This window comes from Equus quagga, chromosome 10, assembly GCF_021613505.1.
Source record: "Equus quagga isolate Etosha38 chromosome 10, UCLA_HA_Equagga_1.0, whole genome shotgun sequence".
Classification (NCBI taxonomy): Eukaryota; Metazoa; Chordata; class Mammalia; order Perissodactyla; family Equidae; genus Equus; species Equus quagga.
The window spans coordinates 91977688-91994886 of record NC_060276.1 but is presented as its reverse complement, the minus strand read 5'-3'; the positions used below and the strand labels follow the sequence as shown (position 1 = coordinate 91994886).

Sequence of the window (17199 nt, the reverse complement as noted above, 5' to 3'; positions counted from 1 at the left end):
TGGGTGGGTGGGTGGGTGGGTGGGTGGGTGTGGGTGGGTGTATGTATGTATCACAATTTCTTTATCTATTCATCCATGAACGGACACTTGGTTTGTTTTCATGTTTTGGCTATTATAAATAATGCTACAGTGAATATGGGGGAAGCATACATCTTTTTGAGTTAGTGTTTTTGTTTGCTTTAGATAAATACCCAGAAGTGGAATTGCTGGATCATATGGTAGTCCTATTAATTTTTTGAGGAAGCTCCATGCTGTTTTCCATAGTGATTGCACCAGTTTACATTCACACCAACGGTGCACAAGGGTTCCCTTTTCTCCACATCCTCACCAACACTTGTTATTTCTTATCTTTTTGATAATAGCCGTTCAAACAGGTGTGAGGTGATATCTCATTGGGGTTCTGATTTGCATTTCCCTGATGATTAGTGATGTGAGCATCTTTTCATGTCCCTGTTCGCCATCTATACCTCTTCTTTGGAAAAATGTCTATGCAGATCCTCTGCCCATTTTTTTTTAAGATTTTATTTTTCCTTTTTCTCCCCAAAGCCTCCCAGTACATAGTTGTAAATTCTTCGTTGTGGGTCCTTCTAGTTGTGGCATGTGGGACGCTGCCTCAGCGTGGTTTGATGAGCAGTGCCATGTCCGCGCCCAGGATTCGAACCAACGAAACACTGGGCCGCCTGCAGCGGAGCGTGCGAACTTAACCACTCGGCAACGGGGCCAGCCCCCTCTGTCCATTTTTTAATCAGATTGTTTGTTTGTTGCTGTTGAGTTGTATCACTTCTTTATAAATTTTGGATATCTGTCTCTTTTTTTTTTGAGGGAGATTAGCCCTGAGCTAACATCTGCTGCCAATCCTCCTCTTTTTGCTGAGGAAGACTGGCCCTGAGCTAACATATGTGCCCATCTTCCTTTACTTTATATGTGGGGTGCCTGCCACAGCATAGCTTGATAAGCAGTGCATACGTCCATACCCGAGATCCAAACCGGCAAACGTGGGGCAGCTGAAGAGGAATGTGCGAACTTCATTACTGCACCAGCAGGCTGGCCCCTATTTATTTCTTATCAGATACGTGATTTGCAAATATTTTCTCCCATTCTGTGGGTTGCTTTTTTGTTTTATTTTGATGGTTTCCTTTTGCTGTGCAGAAGCTTTTTAGTTTGATGTAGTTCCACTTGTTTATTTTTGCTTTTGTTGTTTCGCTTTTGGTGTCAGATTCAAAAAAATCATTGCCAAGACCTTTGCTAAAAAGTTTACTGCCTATGTTGTCTTCTAAGAGTTTCATGGTTTCAGGTCTTATGTTCAAGTAACAGCCAGCAACATTCTAGTGAATTCTCTCTCTAGTTATATGTAAACATTGAATTGACTTTAAAGGGACTCCATATTTTTAAAAGAGAGAAAGCAAGAATAGACCTTTATGTAAAGTTTATATATCAGTTTAAGTCTGTCTGTAGCCAACATAACAATGGCTGAAACAGGACAAAAGATTTTTCTTATGCATATAAAGAAAGACTAAAGGTAAAGTATCTAGGGCAGGTTATGGAAGTATCATTATCTGAGACCTAGGTTTCTCCTGTCTTGTTACGGTATCCACTTCATGGGCCAATACAGCCACTCAAGTTTCAGCTATGCCATCCAAATTCTAGCTAGCAAGACAGTTCCCAGAAGTTTCATATGGAACTACTTCTTATATCCCATTGGCCAGAACTTAGCCACATGGCTATACTAGCTGCAAGGGATGCTGGGGAATGTAGTCTTTATTCTGGGCAATCTTGTGTCTAACTAAAAAAATGAGGATTTTTTTTTAGAGAAGAATAAGGATAGAATGGATATTGGGAAATAAGCAGTCTCTACTTGGGCTGTGAAATGAAGTCTCCAGTGTCCTGTGTACCATCTTCATTTTAAGGTCATTTGTTTTGTGATATTTTTCATGTTTGTTTATGTACTAATTCCGTACCTATATGTCTCCTTCCCTGATTCATCAGGTACCTAGAGCCTAGTTCTCTCCTGTGGTCAAAAATAGTGTTTTGACCATAATAAATAAGGCCTGGGGTGCAGATATTATATTTGAGAAGAGATTCCTGGAAGCAGCGAGAGAGTGAAGAAAATAAGATAGGGAAGGGAGGGAAGCTGATAAAAATGCCAATAGGCGTATTACCACTGTGGGCAACTGAGGCTCAGTCCCACTGGGGGAGCAACAAGGAACTCTGTGGAAAGTACCTTAGGATTGTCTCCTCAAGGGACAGGGAAGCTGAGGGCTTCATTCATTAATTTCCAAAACTCATTCGTTGAGGGTTGCTCCTAGGGACATTGAATCCCCAGTATCCCAGGTTTTCCTGCACGTAACCTGAGCCAGCTCACACGACACCAAAGTGCTTAACTGGAGAAGCTGGGAGAAACAGGTGCTTGACGTGGAAAGCTGTCAGCATGCCAGGAACTGCTTATCCTGGCTTCAAGTCAACCTGGAGGTGGGCCAAAGATGACAGGCGGCAGGACTTTAAATAGTGTCTACCACAGGAGGTATTTTCATTTCCAGATGAGGGAAAGGCCAAAATGGGATTAGAAAGGAGAGTATGGGCCTTATACTATTGCCCCACTTAAAGAATAAACCATTCCACAAAATAAATTCATATTTAAGCATATAAGAACCTGGGGGAGAAAATCAAATACAAATACACATACCACACAAACACACACACACAGGGAATTATGGGAAATTGAAATGACTACTCAAGGAGGCCATTTTCTGCCTACTGTCTCACTGATGGCTTGACTGTGTGTTCTCCTGCAGCTACCTGCTCCCTGATGATAGCAAAGCCACCAAGCACAAAACTCTGGTCATAAAAAAGAGTGTCAACCCTCAGTGGAATCATACTTTCACGTTCAGTGGCCTGCATCCCCAGGATATAAAGAATGTTTGCCTAGAACTTACCGTCTGGGACAAGGAGGCCTTTTCCAGCAACATCTTTCTGGGAGGAGTTCGTTTGAATTCTGGAAGCGGTGAGGGACCTTGGGGCCCTGAGATGGTCTGTGACTGGGCATGAAGCAGGGGAGTGGTTCCTGGAGGTGTGATATGTAGTAGGTGTATATGTAATTTCAGCTTAGCTGATTCCTAAAATTACCACAGATGCCCTAATTCTTTAGCTAAGGATCTGTTCATTGTTAAAATAAAAGTATTACTGTATAGCTTTGTATCCTCCAGCTAGAAGCTCGGGATGTATAATGTTTATATTCAGTCCTTTCAAAAAATATCATTTACACTTTAGTCTAATTGAATTTCAACTACTTTCTTGGGCCTAAGTTCAGGTTTTGCTCAGGATAGGATCACCAGGACAGCACAGGCTTCTGATAGGGGAGGGAAAGACTTCTGAGACCAACTTGATTCATCTTCTTCTCAGTAGATCACTTGCAGCCATTACTCATAACTAGTTGAGTGAAAGGAAGTCATTTTTCCCCCTAAAAAAAAATAGCATCCAGTGTTGTTCAAATGGGTCATGGAAACACACCACTGGTGCCACAAGACACAACTATAACGGAGTGAATTGGGAAGAAAATTACAATAGTAGAACACATGCAGCCCCCCCAAATTCTCCTTATCCCATAGCTTATGCCAGATGTAGATGGTCTGCATGCACCATGGGCAACATTCCCGTTGAGAAGCACCACATTCCTATGATGCTCTACTTATTTATAGATTAAGGAGAGTCAAGAATATCTATACCACTAAAATGAAAACTCAGGTCAGAGAAGTAGCCTAGTTAGAAAGGGAGAGCCCCGGGGCCCATTCAGCCTATTCTTCTGTCATGTTAACTCAGTTCAGATGAGCCAGCTCTCTGCCAAACTACAAAGTGGGAAAGAAATGAGCCGCCAGGGCTGTCCAGATTTGTTTCTTATCATCTCGGCAGAAGAGAGTAGTGCAAGCTGCAAAGGATATATTCCATTCTAACACTACTCATTAGATATGGTAAGTGAGAACAAGCCAGTGAAGGGCTTTCTGGTCAAAAGATCCCCTCAGAGGTTGATAGGTACCTTCCAGGAGATCAGAACATTTCATCTGTGAAGTGTAATGCTCGTCTTTCCCTTCTTTAGGTGTGAGCCATGGGAAGAACGTGGATTGGATGGACTCTCATGGGGAAGAGCAACGCCTTTGGCAGGAGATGGCTGACAATCCTGGGACTCCTGTAGAGGGTGTACTCATGCTCCGTTCCAGCATGGGGAAGTGTAGGCTCTGAAGGTACCACTGCACCAAAACGAGGCCTCCAGGGACTGTCTGGCTGCCATTTCCTACCAGTAGCAGGCTTGGGACCTGGGATTCTGCTTCCTGCTATTTCTCGCTTGAGGGTATTGGGACATGAGGGGAGAGATGTCAGTGTTATGAATGTTTAGGATCTTGCCCAGTGTCTAAAAAAGCATGTATCTCTCTATGTCCATGGGCCAGCGCCTTCTTGATTGGATGATAGAAAGTGTACCACACTGTCCTGTCAACAAGCAAATTGTGTGGTGATTCATAGATTTTACACCATAAGGGAAATGGCGCAAGTTTATCTGAAACTACAGTTGAGATGGGGGGTCCCCAAACTTTTTCTAATTATGAGTTACTTTAGATTTCCTCAAATGGTTTGAGGTAAAGGGGGTCACTAAAAATGTAGATCACTTAGAGAGGAAGAAGAAGGGATACTGGCTACCCTCTCCTCATCCTGGGAATCCCCATGAGCCAAAGAAGGCATTGTAGGGGTGGTTGCTGGGGCAAGGGGGTGGCTCTGTTATTGTAGCAAAGTTCTGGATTAACCGGCTGAGATTTCAAGATGAACAGACAGGTTTTTCTATGGTGACTATATAGTTTACAATCTAAATCATTCCACTTTTGAGAGTAGAGAGAGCTAAATCATTACAGCAATGGTAACCCAGAATTGACCTGGGAAAATTGGAACGTAGGGTCACCCTACTTATGACCTAGCTATTAGAGAGCTCTATTGTTAACACTTATTTTATAAAATGTTCTAAGCCATTAACTAAAAGGGAATAAGAAATAATGTACATATTGAGCCCCTGCTTGTGTCATGTCTACTGATATCCCATTGGTGAAAGGAAGTCACATGGCCAAGCCCAAAATCAAGAGGCAGGGAAATACAGTCTGCTCATAATGCAGCCATGGCAAGAGTAAGGATGCAAGAAGGGATGAAGAATTGGGGCCAATAGTTCAGTCTACCATACTTTCTGTCACCTGGAATTCCATATGCTTTAGCCACCAAACTTAGATGTGAAGGCAGTAAAAGCTGAAAGGGAAGGGAGCTCCAACCTGGTTCCTCATTTTGCAGATTCCAAATCTGAAGCCCAGAGAGCTGAAATGACTTGCCCAGGATCATACAGAGGCTGTAACTGTATCCAAACTTAAATCCAGGATGTGCCTCCTAGGCCAGCATTCTTTTCAGTGTAGTCCTTGGCATGATACTATGCTTATCGGGGTGGACAGGAGGATGTGGATGGAGGAAGGTGGAGCAGAGTTGGATTCTTTGAATAGGAACATACCTAACTCAGTCTTCTTCTGGAGTCATATTCTAGCCTCTCAACTCATTTTTTCACTTGAATTTATATAAAATCCTTAAAAGGATAGAAACTGGATTTTAGTAGTAGGAAAGCTAGAATCATCTTCAGGCTTATTGTGGCTAATTGTTCCATATTCTAAATTTCTTCTTGAGTTTTGAAAACAGATTTAAGAATATATTTAGCACTAGTCTTAGTAAAGGAATAAGCAATCCATTTTCAATATTATTCAAAAATAGGCTAATTCTAGAAAGTTGAGTTTATTGATCTAGTGTAGTTTAGTACATATGGTACTTTTTTTTTTTGCTGAGGAAGATTAGCCCTGAGCTAACATCTGTACCAATCTTCCTCCACTTTGTATGTGGGTTGCCACCACAGCATGGCTGACAAGTGGTGTAGGTCTGCACCTGAGATCCAAAGCTGTGAACCCAGGCTGCCAAAGCAGAGTGCACTGAACTTAACCACTATGCCACAGGGCTAGCTCCCACATGGTACAATTTTTTAAACTCACACCCATATCCCTATGTTGCCCTCCTTAAAAATAGAAAACAAAAAGAATAAAATCATCACTACTTCCTATAGTGGAAAGATAAATTGTCTTCAGACTTCATGTGACTCATTCTGTCTTCAGTGGCATTTTTAGGGGAGGTGAGAGGATGGTGACGGTGAAGTCTGGAGACATCACTAAAGTAGACAAAATATTATTTATTCACTAATGATAAAAGTGCAAAATCCAAAATTTATAACTTGAACTCAAGACGACCATGAACGTTATGTGTTCAGACCTTTGCCACAATTAAAGCAATTCTCTGTATCATGGTTCATAAAATTCAACATCTAACTGGGTATTTTCATAACGCAAAACCCAGGTATGTGGAAGTCTATCAGAATCCTGTTGGTGGTGTTCTCAGAAATAGAAGGTAAATTGATCTTTAGGTCACTCTTTTTTTTTTTTTTTTTACTAAGTATGGTGTAGAAGTACAAAGAATATTTTAAAATATAGGTAATATGTGTGAATGGCACAAAATTCAAATAGTTCAAAACTGTGAAAAGTCAGTCTTCTTTCCTCCCCTTCCATATCAGAATATATTGGCCTCCTCATTCTTTTTATGGCTACAGGGTATTACCTTACAGGGATATATAAAATTTATTTAACCAGTCCTATCAAATGCCACATTAAATATAGTTAACTAAGTTGTCCATGTTTGGTGGCTTTTCTAAGCAGTCTTTTCTTTCAGAAATAAACACTTTGACATTCAAAATCAGAGAGATATATTACACATCAATTCCACTTTTGAGTATTCTGCAGAGATAGATACACATGTGAGAAATGAGTGCATACAAAGGTATTTGTTTCAAAAGATTGGAAACAACCCAAAAGCTCCTCAATAGAGGCCTTCTGGAATATCATATAGGCCTCATTTTCCTGTGTCGTTAGTTGTTCCCTCTCCTCTGTCTTCGCCCATTCTCTACATAATTGTCAAACACTGGATTCTTTGGTGCTTGTTCTTTTCATCTTTCTTTATACATCCTCTCAGGCCTTACTATGTATGGTACTCTCATGGTTTTATGGCCATTTATGTGCTTATAACTTCAAACTCACATCTCCAACCTAGACCCTTCTTCTCAGCCCCAGACCCAGATCCAAAAAAAACTGCCTATCTGATATATCTCCAACAGGGTATCTCATGTTTTCAGCACATTCAGAACTGAATTCTTCATTCCACCCTCTCCCTTGCACCCATGTCTTTCTCCTCCAGTACATGCTGTCTCAGTAGCTGGTACCATCATCCTACCCAGTTACATTCGCCAGACACTGGGTAGTGTTCTTTGATTTATGTCTCTCCCTTACCCTGAGACACAGTCAATCAGGAAATCATATTGATTCTACCTCCCAAATATCTCGAAAGCCTGTCCAATTCTCGCTGTCTCCATGCCACCGCCCTAGTCCAAGCTACCATCACTCCTCTCTATGATTAGTACAAGACTCCTAGCTACTATTTATGCAGCCACTCTTCCCCTCTCTCAATCCATTCTCCATACTATGGCCAGATTTTCTAAACATGTTATTTTAAAATGTTCAAACATACGGAAAAGTTGAAATAATTTTACAGTGAACACCCTTAAACCCACCACCTATATTCACCTTCTACCATTAGTTATACTTGTTTATCATTATCTACCTGTCCATCTTCAGGGTGATCTTTTAAAAAATGCAAATCTGGTCGTGCTTTAAAACCCTCCGCGGCTTTCCATTGTCCTGACAATAAAATCCAAATTCTTGCTCACGGTCTGCAAGGCCCTGCATAAGAGGGTTGCTGCCTCCTCCTCCCTTCTCTTTAGCCACACAGTGCATTTTTCTGCTTCTAATTGTCCCAGGCTCTATCCCATCTCATGGCCTTTGCGAGGAATCTTCTTGCTCCTTCTCCTCATTGGCCTGATTTCCATTAATCGTCAAGGTCTTAAATGTTACCTGCTCAGGGAAATCTCCCCCGATCACCCTCTGCCTGACTAGGTCACAATGGCCTGCCTCTAGTTCCTCTTCACTGCACACATCACAATTATAATACACTATTCATGTAATGAGTCCTTTAATGCCTGTGTTGGTTTCCTCTCTGCCACATCCCTAGAAAGTAATCATAAGGGCAGAGACAATATTCATATTTTTTCACAGCTACATCCCCCATGCTTAGTTCAGAGTGGGTAATTAAAAAAATGTTTGTGGAATAAGTGAAAATAACAAGAAAAGTAACGCATAGAATGTTAGACCGGTAGGCATCTTTAGAGACCACTGTTTCTAACTTCCAGTTAACAGATAAGGAAACCAGGGCCGACACAGATCAAGAAAAATCTCTGAATACACTTACTGGTTGGTCTTTAAAAATCAGCCCCTCTACAAGTACTGTAGCCACCACCCTAGACAATTCATCCCAGCCTGTCTTAGTGTAGATAAAAACATGGAGTGTGCTCTCTGGCCCAGCATGTCAACTTCTCAGAAGAGACCATGGCCTTGCCTGGAGCATCCTGCTCCTTGTTTGGAGGTGTCAGCCCTCAATTTTCCCTCTGTTGAATCAAACAAGTTGTAAAGGGAAATGGGCAAGCTTAAAAGCCTGACTTTATCCATTCAGTTTGTAAATAGCACCTGCAGGACACGTGGAAGATTCAGCTTATCAGCTCTCATTTCACATATGTTGTTACTGTCACTGGAATCATCAGGATGTAGATTTTCTAAGTCAGAAAACCACCAAAAACAAAGATATTTTGATGGGACTTTGTATTCTTGGCCTCCTTTTCCTTAAGAAACTTACACAAATATACAACCAATGATCATTAGGTACTTAAGTAACGAATGGAAGAATTGAGCCCATATGATTCACGGTGATATTAGTCTCATCATCGCCTGCTGCCCCAAGGTTGGTATGTGATGCGGGAGGAGAAAGCTGTGGAGGAAATATGGGCAAACCCCACTTTTAGAAGCAAACTGGATTGAAATATAAAGTCCAAGAAGCCCTTCCAAGTGAAAGCCTATGGCATTTGGGGCTGTGATCAATGTTTGGTTTTTCTTCCACATGGATATTTTACGTTAAACTGAGCATTGCGTTTAGAAGTTGGCAGAAGAGCTTTCCTCCTACAATGGTATCTTTTATGGCCTCTGAAATTAAAGAAAAGAAATAGGAGGAATTCTACACAGGCGAAACTATAACAAAAATTGTATCTGGAAAGATTTGAACAATAGCCTTGGAAATTGAGTCACGTCAAGAATTCCAAGGGCTGGCCCAGTGGCACAGCAGTTAAGTGCACACGTTCCACTTCAGCGGCCCAGGGTTCACCGGTTCAGATCCCGGGTGTGGACGTGGCACCGCTTGGCAAGCCATGCTGTGGTAGTTGTCCCACATATAAAGTAGAGGAAGATGGGCACAGATGTTAGCTCAGGGCCAGTCTTCCTCAGCAAAAAGAGGAGGATTAGCAGCAGATGTTAGCCCAGGGCTAATCTTCCTCAAAAAAAAAAAAAAAAAGAATTCCAAAGGATTATCTGATTCATCTGGAGTGTGAATTTAATACATTGATTCCAGAGCATTACTGCAAACCTACTGAACAAAATCTCCATCCTTTATATCAAGCTTCTTGGATGATTCTAATACAAGTGGATTACAGTATGAGAAACACCACATTAGAGGACAAATTATCTTGACTATGTTATTTGGACTAACTCTGTGTCATGATGGCAGATTGGATTTGGCTAACCTGGATGTTATTAATTGCAAGGCAACCCTGGTGAGGTGGAAGGAGCCTGACCTTGGACTCAGATGATGTTAGCTCATGTCTTGATTTGACTGCTCACCAACCATGTGACCTCAGTCAAGTTAATAATCCAATCTAGGCCTTGATCTATTTGCCTGTAAAATAGGAATGATCGGGCTACCTTGGAGTAATTGAAGATATCAAATGAGGTAACATATGTAAACATACTTTGTAAATTTCAACTCACTGTGGGAGAAAAAACGTCATTATTAGTGAGCTAGTTATAGCACTCTGTTCATGATTTCTTAGGCCCCTCTTTTCCTAGATGCTCGGTTAGGTCTTAATCATTCTATGTACAATGATGTGGTCTTCAGTGTACATAAAAAATACAAAAAAAAACCCTACCTTATTTTGTACTATGTTACCCATTGCAGGTGATAGTAATTTATTTATCGTTAGGCTGAAATTTCTTACTTCATCTGATTAGATAATAAATACTGCAAAAAGTGTTTAATTTGATGGAGAGAAAAACTGTGGTTAGTTTTTTGTTAAGAGGTTGTGGAACCTGCAAGCAAACCATCTTTCCACTCGTTTCCTTAACACCCTCTTCCTGTGTAATGACATCTCTTTCTATGGCCCATTGCCTATCACCCATGTCAGGAAGATCACACCTGCCTTCCTCACAGGGATGTTGTTAAGAATTATGCCTTTTATCTACAGAAGGAAATTTGCGATTCCATCAAAACAAATTCCATAGAAATACAAACTAGTATTTGGCATTCTAAGGAAGGCATGGTGTTTCAACGATTAGCAGATGTACCTCATTTACCTCACTAGAGTTCATCAAACTATTCTGGTAGAGGGCTCCTTTCCTGTTTGGAAAGGGGAATAGAATATACAGTTAGTATTGCCTGTAAATGACGAAACACTCATTTAATGTGGTAGATAATATTTTTCTCTCCAGTATTTCAGCCCAACAGGAGACTTGTCTCTCCTTTCTTTTTCCTCTGATTGAGGCAGAAATCAATACAGCAAGCAAATGAAATATTTCATTATAATAGTCAAAGCAGAAGTGTAAATCATTGGCAGTTGCTCAAGGAAAGGTGTCTCCTTAATAGAAGGGCGGAGAACTAGGTATGTGTTTGAATCTGTATATTTTCTTTTTACCTCTTTATTGTTAGATACACCTGCCTTGGGAAGGAATCTGATTGCTCCTTCCAAGCATTTTTTTCAGTTTAGCCAAAGGTTCATTTTGTCTTCAGGAAGTTGAAACTTGTTTGTGCAAATCCACGGGAATTGATGAGTCCCAACAATAAAACTTTTTAAATCTGTCTCATTTGGAAACACGTATGGAAGGGAGACGTTTCATTACAAAGCAGTTTACGTCAATTATGGTTGAACTGTAGTTGGAGTGATTGGGAGTTGGGAATATATTTTCTTTCCTTTCCTAGTATTCGTTATTCATAAATGGACATTTTTAAAGAAAGATCATTGGCTTTCAGTTGATACGAAGAAAGAGATGTTTAGACTTTCCTGTATCTTCTTGCTTTTGACCTTCCCTACCACCCCCAATTAATTTGTCCTCAATTCCTAAAGATCTTCTTACATTGTCCCTCTGACTGATAGAGTGCACACCAGAACCTTAGGAGATGCCCTAAATGCTTTATTCCACGTGGATTAATGAAAATATTGTATTAATTTTCAGCTCTTTCCTGTCACTTCCGAATCCACCTCTGTCACAGTCATTTGCTTGCAAAGCATCTGAATGCATGGAGCCAGTTTTGGCAGGGGGTGGGTGGGGGTGAGTTGTGGCTGCCTGGCCTTTTCCCAGGGTGCCAAATTGCAAGGGGCACTACACATCCTTGAAAAGGTTGTGAGGTGGAGAACCACTCTCAGGAAGAGTGTGGCATTGGCAGAAAGAAATAACGTCTGCTTGAGCAGATAAGTGAGGAGGGGACCCCGTGCCTGAAGAACAATTCATGATTGACAAATTCTAGGAAGACAGGTCTGGTTAGAGGCAGGACTTTTGTTTGGCTGAATGGGGTGTATTTGGGCCAGACATGGATTGCTGAGAATATACAGAAAAGGAGTTTGCCTCCACTGGGGATTTCCTTTGTATTCCTCCCACCAGGCATATGTTCCTCTAAATAAATGTTGTACAAATATTTAAAGAAACTCTGAGAAGGACACCACATCATCAGCACAAGAATTGGGCCAACTCTGAATGCACTAGGTCCCCATTCCTGGATCGAGTGTAGTTGTCATGGGCAGGCTGTTTTTCTCCAGGCCTGAAGATGAGTCCAAGGGTTTAGTGGGCTCGAGAAGGAAGAAACACATTCAGTATCCTCAGAACAGCTAAGGGTCACTGGGACATTGGAATGAGGTCTCTTTTGGGGAAGAAATAAGGAAGTAATGTTCCAAACTGTGCCAAAGGCTGGTCACCTACATATGAGTATGTTCACTTCTGCTTTGTTCCTGGCACCCACCTGCTTTGGCTGCCACTTTACGCTCCTAAACTCCTGCTCTGATAGGAAGTTGATCTCTTTGATTGTTTGTTTGTTTTTAAATTAATAGACTTTATTTCTTAGAGCAGTATTAGGTTTCCAGAAAAACTGAGCAGAAAGTACGGAGAGTTCCCATATAGTACCGCCGCCTTCCTCCACAAGTTTCTCCGATTATTAACATCTTTCACTAGTGTGGTACATTTGTTACAATTGATGAATTAATATTGGCACATCATTAGTAATTAAAGTCCACAGTTTATATTAGGATTCATTCTTGGTGTTTTACAGTTTGATGGGTTTTGACAAATGCATAATATCGCGGATCCACAATTACATTATCATACAGAATAGTTTCACTGCCCGAAGGGTCCCTTGTGTTCCAATGCCTTGCAACCACTGATCTTTTTACTGTCTCTATAGTTTTGCCCTTTCTCAAAATGTCATATAGTTGGAATCATATGGTATGTAGGCTTTTCCAACTTGCTTCTTTCACTTATCAGTATGCATTTAACACTCCTCCATTTCTTTTTGTGGCTTGATAGCTCATTTCTTTTTTGTTGTTGTTGTGGTAAGGGCACTTAACATGAGATTTACCCTCTTAAAATTTTAAGTGTATAATACAGTATCTTTGTTTTTAAGGAGAGAGAGAAAAAAGGATGGAAGGATTCTAAGAAACAATTTTTTTAAAAAAACTTCTCTTGGGATGATGGAAGGTCTGCATTCATTTTGCTAGTTTTCTTGGTTTTGTTGTTGTCTATGAAAGACTGTTCCTATTTACTTGTCTTGCCATGTTTAGTGCAAACTTAGTAGCAATACTTAACATGCCTACTTGCTAAGCTTATGTGTGGAATATGTACCTCAGACCAAAGCTTTGTGCCTCCCTGTATTGGCTCCAAAGTGTAATGTCTTTTTCATTAAACTCGCTTTCCTAATATCTCTAATGTGTTCTATTGCAAGTTATTCCTGAGTACTTGAAGATGGATTGTATATCTTTATCCAATCTTTTTTTCCTTCTTCTCCCGAAAGTCCCGCAGTACCTCATTGTATATTCTAGTTGTAGGTCCTTCTGGTTGTGCTATGTGGGACGCCACCTCAGCATGGCCTGATGAGCAGCACGATGTCTGTACCCAGGATCTGAACCCGTGAATCCCTGCCAAAGCAGAGTGTGCGAACTTAACCACTCGGCCCTGGGGCCAGCCCATGGGTTGTATGTCTTTCAATATTGATTTTATGTCACCTATTCCTCTTGTTTTTATACTTGGCTTAAGAGAAAAGCACATTTGCAAATCAACACACAAGATTGGACGAGTGTCTGGTTTCTGTTTTCTAAGGCTAGGATCATGTTGAACAACTCTTCTTGGTGCTCTGCTGTTGAAACTACCCCTCGTTTTGGGTTTTGCTCACTTATCTTCCTATAAATCTGAACCCTGACACTATCACTCCCTTTGCCGTCCCCTCAATATATCATGGATAGTGACAAGGGAAGGGATCAAAAGTGATATTTATTGATCACCTACTATGCATCGGGTACTTTCCAAATTGTCACCTAATTTATTAGCTGTGTTTAAAGAAGAAAAAAGAAAAAGGACATGAGTCTCAGAGAGGTAAAGTAATTTGCCCAGGTTACTCAACTGGTACGTAATAACAGAGCCTCACTCCAGATGGGGCTCCTCAGTTCAGATCCCAAAGCCCATGCTCTTTGTACTTCACCAAACTGCACCCTAGAGAGAAATTCTGCACTTGTCATGAGCTAGAGACTTGCTTTCCAAAGTGTGATTCATGAACCAGCAGCTTTAGCATCACCAGGGAGCTTGTTAGAAATGGAGAATGCTGGGCACTGAAGCCACACCCACTGAATCAGAATACTCATTATATCAACATCCTTAATTGATTCACAAGCACAATAAACTTTGAGAAGCATTGGTGTAGAGAATATGGCAGAATGGACCTTGATACTTAAGACTATTGCTTGTTGGTTGTAGTTGATGTGAACATTGGCCTAAGATGCCCCATTTGCTTGTCTTTTTTATTTTTTTGAGCCCTTCTTCCTCAATTTTTAGTTCTCCCCCACTAATATATGCTTGATTACTAACATCTTTTTTTTCTTGTCATGACATTTCTTGTCAAGACATTACCCAGGTGTGCAGCCTGACCTTGTTTCAGAGTACTTGGAATGAAAGACCCGGATATTTTTTATTCTAGGTGAGTCTTCCAAACTGCTGACTCCGGCAAAGACCAACTGAATCTGGATGCAATCTCCTCTAAACCTGAGGAAGTAGAACCCCTAAAAGCTTTATTCCATGACACTAATCAAACATCTTCTAGGTGACGTCTCTTCTATTTTCAGTCAATATTTAGCTCTTGTATTGCTGATGATAATCAGGTATAGAGAAAAACATTTGGATACCAGCTTGGCTTAGGCCAGTGAAAAATGTGAGGCCTGAGTCAGGAATACATTTTTGTTAATCTAGCCTTGTAAGAGGGTGGTGCATCATAAAGAATATTAGGTTTGATGGTTAGGAGACCTAGCTCCTACTCCCAGCTCTGCTACTTGCTGTGGATTTTGAGCAAGACATTTCCTCTCTCTCAGCCTCAAGTTTTCTCATCTGTAAAATTAGGGGCTTGGGGTCAGTGATATCTAAATTCCCCTCAAGCTCTAAAGTTCTATGACACCTTGTACACACTGGGATTCATTTACTCTAAGACATCATTGATTGTAAGATGCAGCAGTATTTTACATACCACTAAAAAAAGGAAAAAATGCTGCCAATTATAACTGTAAGACGTTGTTCTGGATGTTCTGCATCTGTCCGTGCATATTTTCTTTTCACCCTTCTTCACACTGCTCTCTGTCCAAAGGGGAAAACCTTAATAAACTGCTTCAATGGGGCTCTCTTGCCCTGTGGATTTTGGTTGAGTTTGGCCAAAGGAAGGTACCAGTAGGAGATTGAATGATGGGAGAAAAGTGAGGTTGATATAGTTATTCCCTGGCTCTTTCCTGCTGTCACAAAGAGACACAAAGGAAAGTGGCTACATTCCTCTGCTTAGGGCTATGGCTCCTGTCAGGAGGCCTTCTCCTACGGCTAGAGCTACAGTAACCACTCCTTTCCTTTACCCCTTCAGGCCTATGAGTGGTGAAGTCTCCCAGCTGTTGCTAGCTTCACTGTCCTTGTTACTTTCCCTTAACTAACCCTGACCACACCTTTATAAATAGCCGTTTTATTAATCTTTCCTCAGTGTCACAGTTTCAGTGTTCCATTTGTTTCCTGCTGGGACCCTAATTGATATAGTAATTGGGATCAGGATCTTAGGGAGTAGGCTCTCAAAATAGAATTGTAGGTTTGTATTGCACACATATTTGAGGAGAATTACTGACACTTGGTAAAGTAATAGATGCTTAATTTGTTTGAATGGAAAAAAATGACCATCCAATCTTAATGCCTCTAATTTGCAGAAAAAGTATCGGGTAGCCAGAAATCAAGAAGGATTCCCCTTTTAAGTATCCAAGAATGTGCAAAGATGGTCATTTAAAGAGATATGTTGCCTGAAGAAGATTCTGTGTGCTCTCTACAGCAGGCACCCCTGCTTCTAACTATTTTTGCTGATGGGAATTAAAAAGAAAGCATTTTCCTGGTCACTATGTGGGTATCATGTACTAGGGGCTTTATTGCTTTGCTCTAGTAAAGATAGCACATCTGGAATAGCAAAACATCTTCAGAACAATGGATCAGCATGCTATTCCATATATAAAGACGATCAAGATCCCTCTGGAGTACCTTATAACAAAGAGCAAGAGAGATGATAGCCTTTCTTAGATAAGGAAGTAAAGATAAACTGTTCTCTCTGTCATATGAATGTACCATTATACTGAGCCTCAAAGAATATCTCCTCTAACCAAGAAACTCAATTTACAGTGAAGAAAGCACATCTGTGAGTTCATGCTGTGGAATTCATTGGTCTTACTACCAATGTCTCATCACCCCAAATAGCTGACTTGATGGAACATTGAAATGGCTTGCTGAAAGCTCAGTTACAGAATTATCTGATAGACAATACTTAGTGAGGCTGAGGAGGTATCTTACATGATGTAGTATGTGCTTTAAACTAGCAGCCAAGATATTGTGCTGTCTCCCTCATAACCAAAGCACATGAGTTCTGGGATGAAGATGTGGAGCTGGGAGTGGCCCTTCTCATTATTGTGCTTAATAGCTTATTTAAGGAGTTTTTCCTGTATATCTCCATAAACTTGGGTTCAACAAGCCTAAGGTTTCTAGTACCCAAAGAAGGAAACTGACATAGGCAACAGGTATGGTTCTATTACATTGGAAGCTAAGAATCCCTCTTAAACATTTTGAGCTCCTCACACTTCTAAACCTACAGGTAGAGAAGGGCCCACCTGTACTTGCTCAGGTGATTATCAACAGGAAATTGACTTGCTCACACACAAGGGTTATGAGGAGAACTCTGCGTAGAGCTCAGGGGATTTATTGAGGCATGCTTCAGCACTTTGTTGCTCAGTAGTGCTGGTCAGTGGAAAACTGCAGCAACCAATAAAAACAGGGCCACTGGGGCCATCCCCGGTAGCCTAGTGGTTAAGTTTGGTGTGCTCCGCTTTGGTGGCCTAGGTTTAATTCCAAGGCATGGACCTACACTGCTCTGTTAGCAGCCATGCTGTGCTGGTGACCCACATACTAAAAAATAGAGGAAGATTGGCACGGATGTTAGCTCAGGGTGAACCTTCCTCAGCAAAAAAACAAAAAACAGGGCCACTAAGGAATCAGATCCTTCAGGAATGAAGGTTTTGGTCAATCCTCCAGGTAAAGAAATCCATCTAGCTGAAGTGCTGGCAGAGAGTAAGAATTTCAAATGATTATCAACTCCGAACTCATGACCAGGTACAGAAGTGGG

At 41.0% G+C, this 17199-nt stretch overlaps 1 protein-coding gene across 7 annotated transcripts in view; it reads left to right on the top strand.

The window, feature by feature from the left end:
- Window positions 1–17199, top strand: part of SYTL5 (synaptotagmin like 5) — a 261691-nt gene that overhangs the window by 203087 nt on the left and 41405 nt on the right. For 6 of the 7 annotated variants that reach the window (XM_046673687.1, XM_046673684.1, XM_046673688.1 and 3 more), the window contains 2 exons: window positions 2793–3001; window positions 4091–5866. In XM_046673687.1, the coding sequence (XP_046529643.1) occupies window positions 2793–3001; window positions 4091–4233 (352 nt within the window). In that variant the 3' untranslated portion in view covers window positions 4234–5866. Of the gene's footprint in view, window positions 1–2792; window positions 3002–4090; window positions 5867–17199 lie in introns of those variants that run through there. The other variant, XM_046673686.1, reaches the window with a different exon arrangement.